This window comes from Branchiostoma floridae, chromosome 1 (genome assembly GCF_000003815.2).
Source record: "Branchiostoma floridae strain S238N-H82 chromosome 1, Bfl_VNyyK, whole genome shotgun sequence".
NCBI classification, from domain to species: Eukaryota; Metazoa; Chordata; class Leptocardii; order Amphioxiformes; family Branchiostomatidae; genus Branchiostoma; species Branchiostoma floridae.
The window spans coordinates 1,220,068-1,236,910 of record NC_049979.1 but is presented as its reverse complement, the minus strand read 5'-3'; the positions used below and the strand labels follow the sequence as shown (position 1 = coordinate 1,236,910).

General features: G+C 43.3%; 2 protein-coding genes across 5 annotated transcripts; both read left to right on the top strand.

The window, feature by feature from the left end:
* The first annotated feature begins 6 nt into the window (after positions 1-6).
* LOC118421602 (bifunctional peptidase and arginyl-hydroxylase JMJD5-like) lies at positions 7-8,577 on the top strand. 3 transcript variants are annotated; one of them, XR_004831853.1, is made up of 8 exons: positions 7-490; positions 1,267-1,386; positions 2,062-2,174; positions 3,463-3,605; positions 3,909-4,077; positions 4,120-4,183; positions 7,054-7,337; positions 8,088-8,577. XR_004831853.1 is itself a non-coding variant. In XM_035828963.1 (7 exons), exons 1-7 carry the CDS (start codon positions 166-168, stop codon positions 7,029-7,031), a joined length of 1,014 nt encoding a protein of 337 aa, XP_035684856.1. In that variant the 5' UTR covers positions 7-165; the 3' UTR covers positions 7,032-7,035. The 3 variants fall into 3 exon arrangements, 2 of the variants coding, with proteins under 2 accessions (XP_035684856.1, XP_035684865.1); XM_035828963.1 differs by lacking the exons at positions 7,054-7,337; positions 8,088-8,577 and adding an exon at positions 6,952-7,035; XM_035828972.1 differs by lacking the exons at positions 7,054-7,337; positions 8,088-8,577 and adding an exon at positions 6,129-6,199.
* Positions 8,578-10,970: 2,393 nt separating this feature from the next.
* LOC118412924 (zinc finger protein 234-like) lies at positions 10,971-14,844 on the top strand. 2 transcript variants are annotated; one of them, XM_035815993.1, is made up of 3 exons: positions 10,971-11,097; positions 13,500-13,610; positions 13,779-14,844. In XM_035815993.1, exons 2-3 carry the CDS (start codon positions 13,522-13,524, stop codon positions 14,716-14,718), a joined length of 1,029 nt encoding a protein of 342 aa, XP_035671886.1. In that variant the 5' UTR covers positions 10,971-11,097; positions 13,500-13,521; the 3' UTR covers positions 14,719-14,844. The 2 variants fall into 2 exon arrangements, with proteins under 2 accessions (XP_035671886.1, XP_035671877.1); XM_035815984.1 differs by lacking the exons at positions 10,971-11,097; positions 13,500-13,610 and having other exon boundaries at positions 13,624-14,844.
* Positions 14,845-16,843: the final 1,999 nt, after the last annotated feature.

Genomic DNA, 16,843 nt, shown 5'->3' with positions numbered 1-16,843 from the left:
GATTCGATGACACAACTTTTTACTTCCTGTTGGATTCTTCAAACTGTGACACACAACAGGCGCTCGGGCCGTATGTAATTAAAGTAAACTGGATCATGGACTGGTGAACTGGTTCGTCAGCTTTCTGCAGCACAACGTGTTATTTGATCAGAAGACTACTCTACGATGTTGCCGAGATATTTTCTGTTAGTTGTGCTCGCACCTCTGCTGTACTTGAAGGTGTCTGGTGGCGAGAACAATGACGGCAACACACAAAGTTCACCGTCAGAAGAGGGTGCAGAATTCTGCACGAAGGGTGACTGTCCCCGCGGAAGCGCTGTGGTGCCAGGAGACGAGGAAACGCCCGAGCGGCGGCGGGGACGAGGGCACGGGCGCCCGTTCGGGTCTCACCGCGAGCCCGCCGGAGCCGTGACGGCCCTTCCCTACATGATCTCCCCGCAGGACTTCCACCAGCACTTCGTGGCGAAGCACAGACCACTGCTGTTTAAAGGTACGACTAGACGTACTGCAGGGGATCGTACTTAGTCTCCAAGTATCCAAGTAACCCTGTCCCTCAGAAAAGACGGTCTGTAGTTGTGTAAGGTCACCCAGGATGTTGAGCCGAGAAAAGTTACGATTTTGCCATTCTACATCTCCTTGGAGATTCCCTGTTGATTGCTTTTAGTAGTTTTACAATACTTGTTGCCTGCAATGTAATAAAAAAAAAACGATTGTCATCAACGTTTATGTGCTGTCTTGTAATATCAAACGTTTTATCGAATGTGTCATCTGCTTAGATTATTGGTCCATCGTTTTAATTGGTCCAATAATTAGTACATGTATTCAATTAAGCTATTAAGCTTAGGGATTTGTACATTTCAATGATCAAGCTGTAATTGCTAGCCTAAGGAATTTTCACCTGGATTGAGTGACTATAAACCTTTCAAAAATACTGCAATAACAGTACTAAATGTTTCAAAAACATTTAACAGTTTATGTGTTATAGAACACTGGTGATTAGCTGGATCCTCCTTACATCTGCTTGGAGATTAACTTTTGCATAGGTTTGCACACTGTCTTGTTTCATTTGGCTGGTACAAATGTATTACCAATCAGATGTTACATTTCTGGAAGGTATTAAACAGGCATCAATTATTCAAATTAGCCTCATTTCCATTATTAGTATCTGTTGATGTTACACCTGTTAGGACAAAAACTTTTCTGAGTGAGAATTGATAGTTTTGCAGAAATTCACTCCTTGTTATGTGTGACATGTTCTACTTCCAGGTGGGGCAAAACACTGGCCCGCCCTCACGCTGTGGGATGAAGAGTATCTAAAGCAACATTTCAACACACAACAGGACGGAAACCAGAACAAGGCCAAAGAACTGAATCCTGACATGAAGAGTAGGTTTTGTCATCTGTTTTTTTTTTTTTTTTTTGTGATGAAGCAATTGCAGTTTTCTCTTAAACTGCTAGGGGACAGCATTTCACAGGGCTACAACAAAACTGATCAGTGCAATGGGCAGTAAGGTTGATCTAAGCATTTGCCTTGTACTGTATTTGGTAGGTTGGGGGTTAAACGTTTAACCTTGAACAGTTCATACTCAAGTTGAAATACTCAAGTTTAAGACTTTAACAAAATACATTCTCTGCTAAGCACTCAGCCCTTATGAGAAAGATCATGAGTGAGGAACACATTCTTGTAAAAGTAATGTCCTTGTGGCCTACAGAATCAGCAATGAGCACAGCCTCAAAAGAACAAAATGTATGGGAAGGATTTTAGCTAACTAACATGTTGTCAGAGCAAGTTTTACTGGATATTGAAGATTCTTTTTGTACAACCAGTAAATATGTTTCAATGTCTCTCAGACACCTTCTTCAGTCTGAGCTTCTAACTGAAGTTAATTGCTTCTCATCGCAAATGTAGCTGATGTAGGTGGCACCTTTTTGTGGCGATAATGCAAGAATTTACTGGTTGTGTGAAAAGAAATCTTCAATATCTTATATCTTTTATTCTGCCAACTTGATGAAACTTGACTGTTTCCTGTGACAATCCCATTTGTGTCCTCCCTGCTCCAGAGGATGTGATGCTGCCCACGTGTCTGCGCTGTGAGGAGATGTTCTCCCAGTCTTTCACCACTCAGCTCCATACAGGCACTGGGGAGGACAGACTGCACATAGACACACAGGAGGTAGGTCAGCTCCATATGGGCAGTGGGGAGGGCAGACTGCACATAGACACACAGGAGGTAGGTCAGCTCCATACAGGCAGTGGGGAGGACAGACTGCACATAGACACACAGGAGGTAGGTCAGCTCCATACAGGTAGTGGGGAGGACAAACTGCACATAGACACACAGGAGGTAGGTCAGCTCCATATGGGCAGTGGGGAGGACAGACTGCACATAGACACACAGGAGGTAGGTCAGCTCCATACAGACAGTGGGGAGGACAGACTGCACATAGACACACAGGAGGTAGGTCAGCTCCATACAGGCACTGGGGAGGACAGACTGCACATAGACACACAGGAGGTAGGTCAGCTCCATACAGGCAGTGGGGAGGACAGACTGCACATAGACACACAGGAGGTAGGTCAGCTCCATACAGACAGTGGGGAGGACAGACTGCACATTGACACCCAAGAGGTAGGATATTTTTCCAGTGCAGAAGGTGCTCTCAGCTCTCGGTTTCTAGTGCTGATTCAGAGTTTACCAATGCTGAAGTCGTCTGACCATCGGACAGCCAATGCTGACGTAACTTCAGCACTGGAGAAAGGAACCCTTTACTTCGATCCTTTTTCCATTTTGTAGGAAGAGGAAAGAAGTTTTTAGGTTGTTTGATGTTTGCAGTTGAAACAAATGTGTAGTACTAGTACATTACAAATACATGTGCATTTTGTACATTGAAGATGCAAGTCATGGTGTCGTATCTGTTTTCCAATATTTTTTTTTCAATTTACAGCATATATGTGCTAATTTTACAACTGTTTCTTTATACTATGAATAATTAAGTCAAAACATTTCTTTAACCTGGTGAAAATTGATGCATGCCGAGATGTCATCCATATAATCAATACAACATGGCCTTTGTAGAAGGACATGTCCTTGGTGCTGAAATAAATGCCATTGCCTTGTCAGCACTGGAAATACTTTTTTCTACATACCTGCACAGAAAATTACCTGCACCAGACAAATTTTACCTGCACCACTCTGAATTTAGGAAGAATACTAGAATTGTTGAGGAACCATTGCTATTTTTTTTATTTCATACTTAATAGGTGGTAACAGTCAATGCAGCTAATAACAATCCATTCGTCTACATCATAGAACATTTATGTATAAAACCCAGTACATGAGCCAGTGCAGGTTAGGTGCAGGTAGACACCAGAAATACCTGCACAGCTCTAATTTTACCTGCATATGCAGGTGGTATTTCGAGCCCTGCTTGTGATGATGACACTCGTTTGTACACATGTAGAACCTGTTAGTAGTCCTGCGTGGGCCCCGGACGGTACTTCTGGTGTCACCGCTACATTCTAACGACGTGTATGCAGATGAGGCAGAGGTGCTCGGAGTCTCTCCTGTGGATGTCAACTCTGTGGATATGGACAAGTATCCAAGGTCAGATTAGGGTCACACATAGCTATGCCTGATGGTGGGGTTGTGTGCCATAACGTCATGGAGGTTGGCCCATAACCACGAGGTCCTTGGCTGAATATGCCACCAACGTTGTGCCTAAATGCAGATTTTTAAAAAATAATCAGAACGGAACCTCTGCTTGGAAAGCATTACCTATTTCTATTGCCTGTTCTGAAGTCTGCATTACCTGTTCTGATGTCTGTATTGCCTGTTCTGATAGCTGTATTACCTGTTCTGATGTTTGTATTACCTGTTCTGAAGTTTGTGTTCCCTGTGTCTCCCCAGAGTGGCCGATGTGCAGTACCAGCAGGCAGAGCTGGAGGAAGGTGACCTGCTGTACGTCCCACAGCTGTGGTGGAGACAGGTCAGGCCTGACCCAGGCAGGCAGCAGGCTGTGAGCATCAGATGGAGCTCGAAGCCTGCCAGCAAACAGGCACAGGACACAAACAAACAGGCACAGGAGGGAAGCAAACAGGCACAGGACACAAACAAACAGGCACAGGGCACAAAGGAACAGCCACAGGAGCAGAGTCTACTTTCACAGGAACTCAAAACTGCAGGTGGGCTAACGTATGATGGATAGATTGATGGATGGATGGACTCACGGATGGATGTTCGTGACGTTTGCTTTGGAAAGTTCATGATGTTTGGTTTTGGTAACCAAAGAAAAAGTATATTTCTACGGGCAGTAGTTGACTGCATACAAGCTCTGTGTCTGGAATGTCACAAGTGTGTGATGTTTGGTGTTCTTATGTTTAGGAAACCCAGATAGAAAGTATTCCTATGGACAGTGTTGGCTGCTGACCATGTTTCTGATACATGTATTTCATGTTTAGGAAACCCAGATAGAAAGTACGGTCCTACGGGTTGTGACTGGCTGTGTGCAAGCTCTGGGTCCAGAACATAAGAAATTGATGATGTATCTGATATTTTGTGTACAGGAAACCCAGATAGGAAGTATTCCTACGGACAGCGGTTGCCTACCTACGAGCTCTGGGTCCAAAAAGTCACAAGTGTCTGATGTTTGGTGTTTTTTTGTGTAGGAAACCCAGATAGGAAGTATTCCTACGGACAGTGGCTGGCTGCACTCGAGCTCTGGGTCCAAAATGTCACAAGTGTCCAATCTTTGGAGTTTGGTGTTTTTTTGTACAGGAAACCCAGATAGAAAGTATTCCTACGGACAGTGGCTGGCTGCCTAGGAGCTGTGGGTCCAGAGTGTCACAAGTGTGTGATGTTTGGTGTTTTTATGTACAGGAAATCCAGATAGAAAGTATTCCTACGGACAGTGTTGGCTGCATAAGAGCTCTGGGTCCAGAGTGTCACAAGTGTCCAATGTTTGGAGTTTGGTGTTTTATGTACAGGAAACCCAGATAGAAAGTATTCCTACGGACAGTGTTGGCTGCACACGAGCTCTGGGTCCAGAATGTCACAAGTGTGTGATGTTTGGAGTTTGATGTTTGGTGTTTTTATGTTTAGGAAACCCAGATAGAAAGTATTCCTACGGACAGTGTTGGCTGCATAAGAGCTCTGGGTCCAGAGTGTCACAAGTGTCCAATGTTTGGAGTTTGGTGTTTTTTGTACAGGAAACCCAGATAGAAAGTATTCCTACGGACAGTGTTGGCTGCACATGAGCTCTGGGTCCAGAATGTCACAAGAGTCTGATGTTTGGTGTTTGATTTTTGGTGTTTTTATGTTTAGGAAACCCAGATAGGAAGTATTCCTACGGACAGTGGCTGGCTGCGTACGAGCTTTGGGTCCAGAACGTCACAAGTGGCTGATATTTGGGGTTTTTGTAGGAAATCCAGATAGAAAGTATTCCTATGGCCATTGTTGGCTTCTGACCACGTTTCTGATACATGTATTTCATGTTGAGGAAACCCAGATAGAGACTTTGTATTCCTACGGACAGTGGCTGGCAGTCTACGAGCTCTGGGTCCAAAAAGTCACAAGTGTCTGATGTTTGGTGTTTTTTGTGTAGGAAACCCAGATAGAAAGTACCTCTACAGTTTGTGACTGGCTGCGTGCAAGCTCTCAGGGTCCAGAACATAAGAAATTGATGATATATCTGATATTTTGTGTACAGGAAACCCAGATAGGAAGTATTCGTACGGATAGTGGCTGGCTGCATACGAGCTCTGGGTCCAGAATGTCATAAGTGTCAAATGTTTGGAGTTTGATATTTGTTGTTTTTATGTACAGGAAACCCAGATAGGAAGTATTCCTACGGACAGTGGCTGGCTGCACATGAGCTGTGGGTCCAGAATGTCACAAGTGTCTGATGTTTGGTGTTCTTCTGTTTAGGAAACCCAGATAGGAAGTATTCCTACGGACAGTGGCTGGTTGCACACGAGCTCTGGGTCCAGAATGTCACAAGTGTCTGATGTTTGGTGTTTTTTGTGTAGGAAACCCAGATAGAAAGTACTTCTACAGTTTGTGACTGGCTGTATGCAAGCTCTGGGTCCAGAACATAAGAAATTGATGATGTATCTGATATTTTGTGTACAGGAAACCCAGATAGGAAGTATTCCTACGGACAGTGGCTGGCTGCCTACGAGCTCTAGGTCCAGAATGTCACAAGCGTCCAATGTTTGGTGTTTTTATGTTTAGGAAACCCAGATAGAAAGTATTCCTTCGGACAGTGTTTGGCTGCGTATGAGCTGTGGGTCCACAATGTCACAAGTGTCCAATCTTTGGAGTTTGATGTTTGGTGTTTTTATGTTTAGGAAACCCAGATAGGAAGTATTCCTACGGACAGTGGCTGGCAGTCTACAAGCTCTGGGTCCAGAATGTCACAAGTGTCTGATGTTTTGTGTTTTTATGTACAGGAAACCCAGATAGAAAGTATTCCTACAGTTTGTGACTGGCTGTGTGCAAGCTCCTGGTCCAGAACATAAGAAATTGATGATGTATCTGATACTTTGTGTACAGGAAACCCAGATAGGAAGTATTCCTACGGACAGTGGCTGGCTGCCTACGAGCTCTAGGTCCAGAATGTCACAAGTGTCTGATGTTTGGAGTTTGATATTTGGTGTTTTTATGTTCAGGAAACCCAGATAGGAAGTATTCCTACGGACAGTGGTTGGCTGCGTACGAGCTCTGGGTTCAGAATGTCACAAGCGTCCAATGTTTGGTGTTTTTATGTACAGGAAACCCAGATAGGAAGTATTCCTACGGACAGTGTTGGCTGCTGACCATGTTTCTGATACATGTATTTCATGTTTAGGAAACCCAGATAGAAAGTACGGTCCTACGGGTTGTGACTGGCTGTGTGCAAGCTCTGGGTCCAGAACATAAGAAATTGATGATGTATCTGATATTTTATGTACAGGAAATCCAGACAGAAAGTATTCCTACGGACAGTGGCTGGCTGCGCACGAGCTCTGGGTCCAGAATGTCACAAGTGTGTGATGTTTGGTGTTTTTTTGTGTAGGAAACCCAGATAGGAAGTATTCCTACGGACAGTGGCTGGCTGCGCACGAGCTCTGGGTCCAGAATGTCACAAGTGTGTGATGTTTGGTGTTTTTTTGTGTAGGAAACCCAGATAGGAAGTATTCCTACGGACAGTGGCTGGCTGCGCACGAGCTCTGGGTCCAGAACGTGAGCAGCTCCATTCCCAGGATTACCTGCACCAGTCAGAACAGTCCCATGAGCCTCTACAAGTTCGAGACCATGAAGGAAGATCTGGAAGAGTTCAATGGACCTGACTACTCTGAGGTAGTGGCTTTACTACATGGATAGTTGCTCAATGTGTACTGTACTTGTACACAGTTTTAATTCATGACACTGAAAATATGTGCTTCCAATGTAAAACATTTAACTCTGTAACATGTGTTGATGCTGAAAACCACCTTTTCCTTCTTACTGCAAAATTATGTCCCTGCAAATATAGGTGAAATAAGCATTTATTCATTTATTAATCTTTAACAAAAATCTTATTTCCAAGGGAGCCCAACAATTATCATCACTTCAATTATGTACATGTAAAAAAAACATAACAATCAGCCAATGCCCTCTTGGTTATTTCTCTTTCAAAGTCTGAAACTAAGTGGCTCCTGCAGTTAGAATAGAGGGTCCAAACCTACACCACTTACATGTACTCTCTCCCCAAGAGCTTATAATCTACCACTAAAAAAAGGATGACAATAGCATGTGTAGAACTCGAGACATCAAATCCAGAAGTTTTGCTGCAATACCGAAATAAGCCCTTGGGGAAAAAATGTAATCATCTCAAAATCTCGTCTAGATCTACACCCATAGCAAATGTCAATACAATTGATCCATTAGTTAAGGTACTCTATTATTATTTATTATTGTTTATTGGTATTTTCGGACTCCTGGGTAGCCCGATTCAGCCCGATTATAGAGTTACACTGTCCATCAGAAAACACACACAAGAATGCTACTGAGAACATAAACCTCTTGGCAAAAGTAACTACATTTGTTTAATTTATCTTCTTTCTGTAGGAAGGTGAAAGGTGCGTATTTGACGACAAGAACCCAAAGTGCCCGTGTTCCTACGCCCCGTGCATGGAGGATGACGCGACGCCGCGGTGCGTCCGTTACATCCTGGACTACTGTCACGAGTTCGAGGATAGGGGATGCGTTATCGAGCTTCCACAGCTGCTCAACAAACTCTACAAACGGGACTTTGAAAAACTGGCACAGATTAAGTCAGACTATGTTCCGTAGCACAGCTAGATTCCATGGGGCCTGCCCTGTGTTGCAACACCTCTATGCGCCAACACGCTATGTTCTGACTCCCATATGTTGGGGTTGGGCTATGTTGGGATTAGGGACAGGGTTATAGGTTTATTGTCAATGTCTGTAGCTGCTATGCATCAGACTATGATGCCTGTAAATGATAGATTCGGGTTAGGGGGTGTCAGAACATAGTCGTAGGGGTATTGAAACATAAGAGTGTAACCACAGTCCATCACGCTGACTTAATTCTATGGATGACATCCTCTGCAGACCCCGAAACTAATGCACAAGGGCAAAAGAAGAAAGAAAAATCAAGCAAAACAAAATGCTGCCAAACCACATCTAGCCCATTCTTTCCCAGCCTTGATTTGTCTTATGTTGACCATGTATTTGTACATGTAAGACTGTAAGTGACACAGAGAATTCTGATTTACCAGGGATGCTGTTGGGTTACATTTGGCCATTTTCTTTTCTTCTTTTTTTTTTTTTTTTGTAAACAGACTAAAATCAATACATGCACAGATGTCATTGATAAAATGAAGTAAGTGTGGCCTTACATGTCAGAAATTGGCATCTTCAGGCTGTACTTCTGTATGTTTCATAGCCTCTTTACAACTGTAAGGAACTTCTGCACAACAATATCCTCTGACAACTTTTGAAGTTTTCCAGAGATTCTACTTTTGTGGTGACAAGGTTAATGAAGATGATGGTGCTGCTGTTAAGTGATAAATCTGTGTATGTGAATATCACTGTGGGTTTTGTACAATTTGAATTCTGTACAATTTGTTGGAATGGGGAAGAGAACAATGTTTGAAAATAAATAAGTTTGTGTTCAGGTGGGATACAAACATTAAACCTGAATGAGTAATGCTAACATCAATTTGTCTTGAGTTTTTCTCTTTTTTAAAATCTGAAACAAAATTGGGCCCTGCAGTTCCAAACAAAGCCACTAGGGGGCCAAATGTACAGATGGACTTCCCATGAGCATCTGTACATTTGGACATACCACTCAGAAATCATGACCATAGCATGTCCAGAACACAAGATGTCAAACCTAGAATTAAGTTCTGCTGCACTACCATAACCAGTCGCTAGGGGGGGGCCCAAAACCTCATCGATATTCCAATGTCATAAATATCTACTAAGGCCATGTTGATTTGATTATATGGATGACATCCGCGCTCGCACCAATTTTCGGCTGTTTCAAAAAAAAAAAAGTTTTCGACCACACAATAAATTGTGCAAAGCAGCTGTAAATGAGCAAAAATATTCTGTAGATTGAAAAAAAAGTATCAGAAAACAGATAACTAATCATAGTCTAATGCCATAGAATGCCAAAATAAATCTAAAGTCAAAGAATAAGATGTGAAAGGACAGAAAGAAAAAAAATCTACTGTTGGTATGGGAAGGTACCAGTACAGAAAATTCAGGTCCCGTTCAGGTCCAGGGCATCATTTTCAGGTCCAGATCTGAACCTGGACCTGATTGTCTGTGGAAACTTGAGAACTGGCAATACTCAAAACAATGGTAATTGGTCAGTTTTGCTACAAAGGAATCTGTTTGGTGGATTATTGGACTCCCACTGGCATCTAAAAATCCCATCTCCAAGTAATAAAGGCTAACTGTCTCTGTTCCTTTGACTGTAAAAACCTGGTACAATTGACCATAAAACTCTACTTGACTTCCTCTTGTTGTCTTCTTGGTCCCCGGTAAGACCCCAAATGCCTGCCGACATAGTGTGTCCATTTTGTAATTGGCACAACCTGTTCCTCTGATTTTTTTTTCCAGGTCTGTTTTTTTTTCGGATTGGTCCAAGAAGAAAAAAAAATGTCTTGCACCCGTATAATGTACTGGTCCATACACCTAACTGTTCGTATACCATACTATGTGTGTTTAGTCCTATGTTAAACCTTCCTGGCCACTTTGATTTCATACTGGAGGCAACTTTTTGGGGGGGGGGGCAAACTTTTTTTTTATTCGCTCGCCCGCATCAGTTATGGAGTTCCCAGAGGATGTCATCCATATAATCAAATCAACATGGCCTAACATAGGATCAAACAACCCACCTTGGCATTCGCTATAGTCATCATGGTCACACACACACACATTTTCTCATTAATTGTGCAAATTTTTATTTGCATAATATTTATCTATTGACATTCATCTCTTTCTCAGCTACAAATGTCGCATTTTGCAATAATCGCTTCTAATAATGGAGCTGAGACAATTTTAGACAATTTCCTCATTAACTATGCAAATTAGATTCAGAGAGGTCATATAATTTGTCCAAAGACCATTGTCGTGTGGACCATAGGATTCAAACCTATATATCAAGTTTAACTTGTGTTGTTCTGTCTCAAGGTTTGTGTCAAGTCTTATTGTTTTTAATACTTGAAGTATGCAAACCATTTATAAAGTTCATTATCTGTATTCTATGAGAAGTTATGTTGGCACAAAATACATGTATCAGCTATTAAAGCTATCCGGGTTTGCCATGTACTTGCATTGTCTGCAATTTCATTAAATCGCAGACAACAGCAGCAACAACAACAACATAAATCTAAATCTAAAACATGTAAATTATGCAAATTTCCATAATCCGCTAGGTCAAAAGAGCACTTCTGGGTTAAGCGTCAGACTTCTAGTACTTCCTGTCTGATCGGAGACGGCGTGGGACGCGGAACTGAAGTGGTTTTGCCCGTCTCGCTGCGATATATATAGAAAATACAACTTTTATAGTGTTAACACACTATAGGATTAGCTGAACATCCAGGTAAGAAGACAATGCTGTATTCGCTCGGTAAAATATGTAGATTTCAAGGGAGAAATTATCTTGTTGACACTTCGTAAAAATTTGTTCCTCCTGCAGCCGCTCGAAAGTAAACTTAGAGACTAGAGCTGAGACTAGAGCAAGAAACAAGTTATGGAATCAGTTATCGTCTAATTCTCCTACTTTGCATTCAAGAAATATTGAGAGGTCCATGTTGAAAAGTCTCATACACATGTACCAATAGAGAAAGAGTAAACAAAGGGAGGGTCATTTGGGGGTTACGGAAATGTTACCCAAGGCCATGTTGTAGAATCAATTCAAGCCCCCTCCCCTTGTATTATTTTCAAACGGCTTCGTGTGCGATCACCAAATTTGCGGAGAATGATAATATGTAATCTTTCCCGTAATTTTGGTATCGTTATGACGTAACATGACGTCATAGATGTGATTTTATTGTGTCTCCTTGGTACAGCCCTAGCTGCAGTGCGACTGTTTTTTTTTTTTGCTCCCGCTTATAGCTGACCCGCTGTTTTTTTCGGGTCCAAAACTCCCTGCGCTACCTGTGCCGGCACTGTTTACGGCCTGTCCCCACTATTTTCGTATCATCAATCGACCCGCCATTGTTGCCCATTGGGGTTCCTCTCGTGCCCAGAGCAGTAACACATTGCACTCACTAACCACTAGAACTACCCTGGGAACGAGATCCGCAACAACAATGGGGGTCGATTGACAATAGGGTAAGGAGCAGGGTTGTAGCCAGCGCCCGTCCTTCCGTCCTTTGACGGAATTTTGCAGCTGGGGACGGAAAATAATTTTGCCCATTCCGTCCTCTGTGACGGACAAGGCTAGCTTACAAATTGAAATTATTGGTGTCACATTGGTGTTTGTTTGTGTTTGTGTGCGGTCTAACGGGTGAACCCGCTGGACAGCCGCATGGAAGCGCGGTGTGAAGACTGTCCAACTGCCGCGCACCCGTGTCAGGGATCCCAGCAGCAGTGTAATCAAATACAGTTGTAATGGATACTACTACACATGTACTAGTACACATTACGCAGAGTCCTCCCCAGAGGATGGAATAACAGAGGCCCTCCACTATACTCCTAGCCCAGCTCCACTATACTACTTTTGAAATTTAGTGTGTTTCTTCCCTATTTTCTTGGTTAGTTTTGCTAAGATTAATGAAAATTCACAGCTTTTTGTGCCAAGTGGCATCGCTTTTCCAGTGGGCATTTATTGTCTGCAAAAACTTGTGAATGGGCGATGATCAAAACAATAGTCGTTTTGCCACTTCACAACAAAGGAATCACTATAATATATTATACTTGTAGTATTTGACACCCCCTGTCATTGCAAAATGAACCCATTTTCATGAAACTGCAGCGCGTTGGTTCGGGTTATTTTTGCCAGTCCCTCCACTATACTAAAAAATTCTGGGGAGAACCCTGTTACATATCTAAATTCTGACCATGTGGTTTACAACAATGTTTTTGCAACTCCTCTGTGAACAGGAAACAAATGAAGAAACATTGCTGTAAACCCTTAAACTGAAAGATCACACCTTGTAACGCTAGTTCACCTTTATCCGCGGGGTAACCTATATCCGTTGGTCTTAACGACAGGGTATCTAGGGATCAGGTCGAATGACGACGGTTTCAAACTGCATGATTTGAAAATATTACAATTTAAAAACACAATCTGACAACTGGACATCCCTAAAATACCATGTTTAAAAACAACGGATAAAGGTCACCCCGTGGATAAAGGTGAACTAGCGTTAATTCAAAAACTGTATGTAAAAGAAACATATTACCAGTGCTAGCACTATAAGTTACCTAACAAAGTCAGGTTTTACTGCAAAACTATCAAAAAAGGTAGACGAAAATTTCCTCAATAATCGACAGACAATCTTTGTTCCTCCATGCCCCTGGCTTGCCACCAGACAAGTGATAATTGGCTACTTTACATGCGAAAGACTCTATGTGGGCGTGTTAAAAAAAGTTAAAGTTGCCCATACATTTGTAACAGATGGTTAGGGGTGGCACCCATCTCCCTGGGTCCACACATTTGTGAACTCACTCCAGCTAGTCCGCTAGTAGTAGTGACGTGTGTTTAACGCCCATACTCTTCCTCATTATTACTATTAGTGCTGAGTGCTAAGCAGAAAAAGTTAAAGTCTTTGGTATGACTTGTCCCCCAAATTGAACTCACAACTCAGGATTGAACTCACATGCAAGGCGAACACTCTACCCATTACAATGGGTATGCCCCTTGAGGGTTATGTGGGCATGTCCTTTACTAGAAATCTACTGGATGTAGTGTAGTGACAAGTGAGCCCCCCCCCCTCCGGTCTAGATAGGGTTAACCTATGGTGTAATCTGAAATTTTGTTTCGTTTGTCCTTTGCAGATTGGTGTAGGCTGCTGTTGTCATGGCAACATATAGCAACTGTTGTGCTGATGCTGAAGACGGAGGTGAGGGAGAGGTCGCCACAAAACTGTCCGCCACAAAATTGTACCCGTGCAAAGAGCGCACCAGGCAGTTTGGTACGATGGCTACTCTGAAAACGCACATGCTCACTCACACAGGTGAGAAACCCTACAAGTGTGAGGAGTGTAGCAGGCAGTTCAGTGGGGCGGCAGACCTGACAAGGCACATGCGAACTCACACAGGTGAGAAACCCTACAGGTGTGAGGAGTGCAGTAAGCAGTTTGCTAGGCTGACTACACTGAAGAGACACAGGCGAACTCATACAGGGGAGAAACCCTACGAGTGTGAGGAGTGCAGCAAACAGTTTTCTGAGCTGAGTGGTCTTAAGCGTCATGTGCGCACTCACACAGGGGAGAAACCCCACAGGTGTGAGGAGTGCAGCAAGCAGTTCATTGAGCTGAGTAAACTGAAGAAACATATGCGGTGTCACACAGGTGAAAAACCCTACTTGTGTGAGAAGTGCAGCAAACAGTTTAAACTGCTGGATACTCTGAATGCCCACATGCGCACTCACACAGGGGAGAAACCGTACATGTGTAATGAGTGTAGCAGGCAGTTCAGTGGGCTAAGTAGTCTAAAGAGTCACTTGCGAACTCACACAGGGGAGAAACCCTACATGTGTGAGAAGTGTGGCAAACAGTTCAGTGCACTGGATCATCTGAAACTCCACATGCAAACTCACACAGGGGAGAAACCCTACAAGTGTGAGGAATGTAACAAAAAATTTAGTCAGCTGGGTAATCTGAAGACCCACATGCGAATTCACAGAGGTGAGAAACCCTTTAAGTGTGAAGAGTGTAGCAAACAGTTCAGGCAGACAGGTGCTCTGAAGAATCACATGAAAACTCACACAGGAGAAAAACCCTTCAAGTGTGAGGAGTGCAGCAAGCAGTTCAGTGAGCGGGCAACTCTGAAGACGCACGTGCGCACTCACACAGGTGAAAAACCTTACAAGTGTAAGGAGTGTAGCAGGCAGTTCAGTGAGCCAGGTAGTCTAAAGTCTCACATGCGTACCCACACAGGTGAGAAGCCCTACACCTGTGTACTGTGCAGTAAACGGTTCCGTCACCTGAACACTTTGAAGAGACACCAGCAAGTTCACACAAAAGCTGAATGTTTGAGGAACACAGGCTTTTAGCCAGGCATGCGTCAACGCGTCATCTGAATGCACTTTTCTCAGAATAACAAGAAATTTGATGCCCCTGGACGCGCTTACACTGGGGAGAAAATTGTCTGACAAGCATGAAAGTCTGATTGACTAGGGATGCTACCAGGTCATCTGTGGTCACAGTCTTCTACTGTGACCTCTGGAACAGTATTTTTGCCTCTTGGGATACCTAAGAATGCACTTTTTAAACTTAATTCATCAAAAACTCCGCACCATGGAAGGTGGATGCCCACAGACCCCCCCCTACAAACAATAGTCACTTACCGCGACTCACCAATAAGTCTGGACTCCCTATTACAAAATCCTAGCTAAAAGCCTGGAGGAACATGACGGCCATTTATGTATAGCTGGGTCATCAGGAGAAACTGGTCATTTGTGGACAGGTGTTGAATGGAGAAAAAAGAGGAAAGAACTGGGGACAGTTCAGTACAAGATGTATGCCATACAGTAAGTGCAGCACTAAGGAGACACGGATCGGAACATGATTTGAGTGGAGTGAGCATAGTAAAGTTGGAACATGGCAGAGAACTATGGCAAATGTGAGACCAGTAAGGGCACCGATTTGATTATATGGATGAGATCAACGCGCCCACTTAGTCATTCACAGGTCTGAGATAGTGGCGCCCTCTGTCCCTGTTTGATGTACTCTGTTGTCGGCAGATCTGGATGCCCCCCCACCCCCACACTCCTTGCAAACAAGTCAGGATCATGATCAAGTACATTACTTAGTAACATTGTCCCAGTCTATCTATCCTCCTACGCAGGGACATCTAACAGCCAAACTGCCTGTCTGAATGTACCCTGCTCTTTCAACCGTCACTCTTAGTTCCTGTGGACGCCCCCCCCCCCAAACCAGCTGTCAGCCAATCAGAGAATAGGCTTTCCATTTTCAAAAGCTGTCTCGCATGTATAAGGGTAACCTCATTAATATTTATAAGCAGGGTGGTCAGGAACTAAGGGTGACGGTTGAAAGAGCAGGGTACATCCAGACAGGCAGTTTGGCTGTTGGATGTCTCTGCATAGTAGCCTGGAATCCAGCCGTGTTGTGCTTTGGTCGCTCTGCTTCCTTGCGAACACGTCTGGCATTCGTTAGCATTGGAAAGATCGGTCCTTACGTCACTAATGCGGGAAAGATAGAAGTAGTGTTCCGTTCGATTACGAACTGTAAACATGATTCTGTGTGTTCGATTTCCACCTTGGTGGTGCTTTGCGAAGGGGGCTTGGAGCCAACAGCCAATCAGAAATCGCGCACATAAAGTGTGCGAATATTCAAATGCCAATCGTTCCAATGCTAACGAATGCCAGACGTACTGGCAGGAGCAGAGCGACCAACGCACAGTACGGCTGGATTCCAGGCTATCTGCATAGGAGGATGAGTCAATCTTGTGCTGTTCCTTGCTGACATGTTCCACCGCGGCACAGGCAGTCTCTTGAACTCTCTTAAGCTTTTTCTGTCAATATCTACATGTATACAAACCTATTTTGGAAAAAATTGCATAGTTGACGGTAAGAAGTGATACCAGTATCGGTGGTACATTTTGTAATAATGATAGAACTAATATTGGGCCTTATCTGGTATCTGGGCATCTTGTTACACTCATTCGTGTTATTCACGTTCTTATTCACTTGTTCAAGTTATCCATGTTGCAAACAAGCATAGTGTACAATTTTTTTTGTTATTGATTATGCAAATTAGCACGTTTGTCTCTGTGTTCTCTTCTTCAAGTTACGTGAGTACCAAGTACCTGTCATTTAGCACAATTGGAATAAAATTTTCTTAAGCAAATGTGCAAATCAAGTCATTATTTGCATATTTCATTATGATTACATTGCATACCATTACGGCTACATTGGTCTTCAAGGAATCTTGGTCAAAGAGAGGTAAAAAAATAAGAAACTTCATTCCTGCATTCTTTGCTTCTCCTGATTCAAAATCTATGACTAAAATGCCCCTGCAGTCCCGAAGGAAGCTGCTAGTGGGCCCAAACTTATGTCACTTTTCCCTGTGCACAAGAGGCAACTACCACATAGAAATTGACCATAGCCTGTGCGAAACACGAGATACTAGTACCTAAATAACAAGTTATGCTGGACC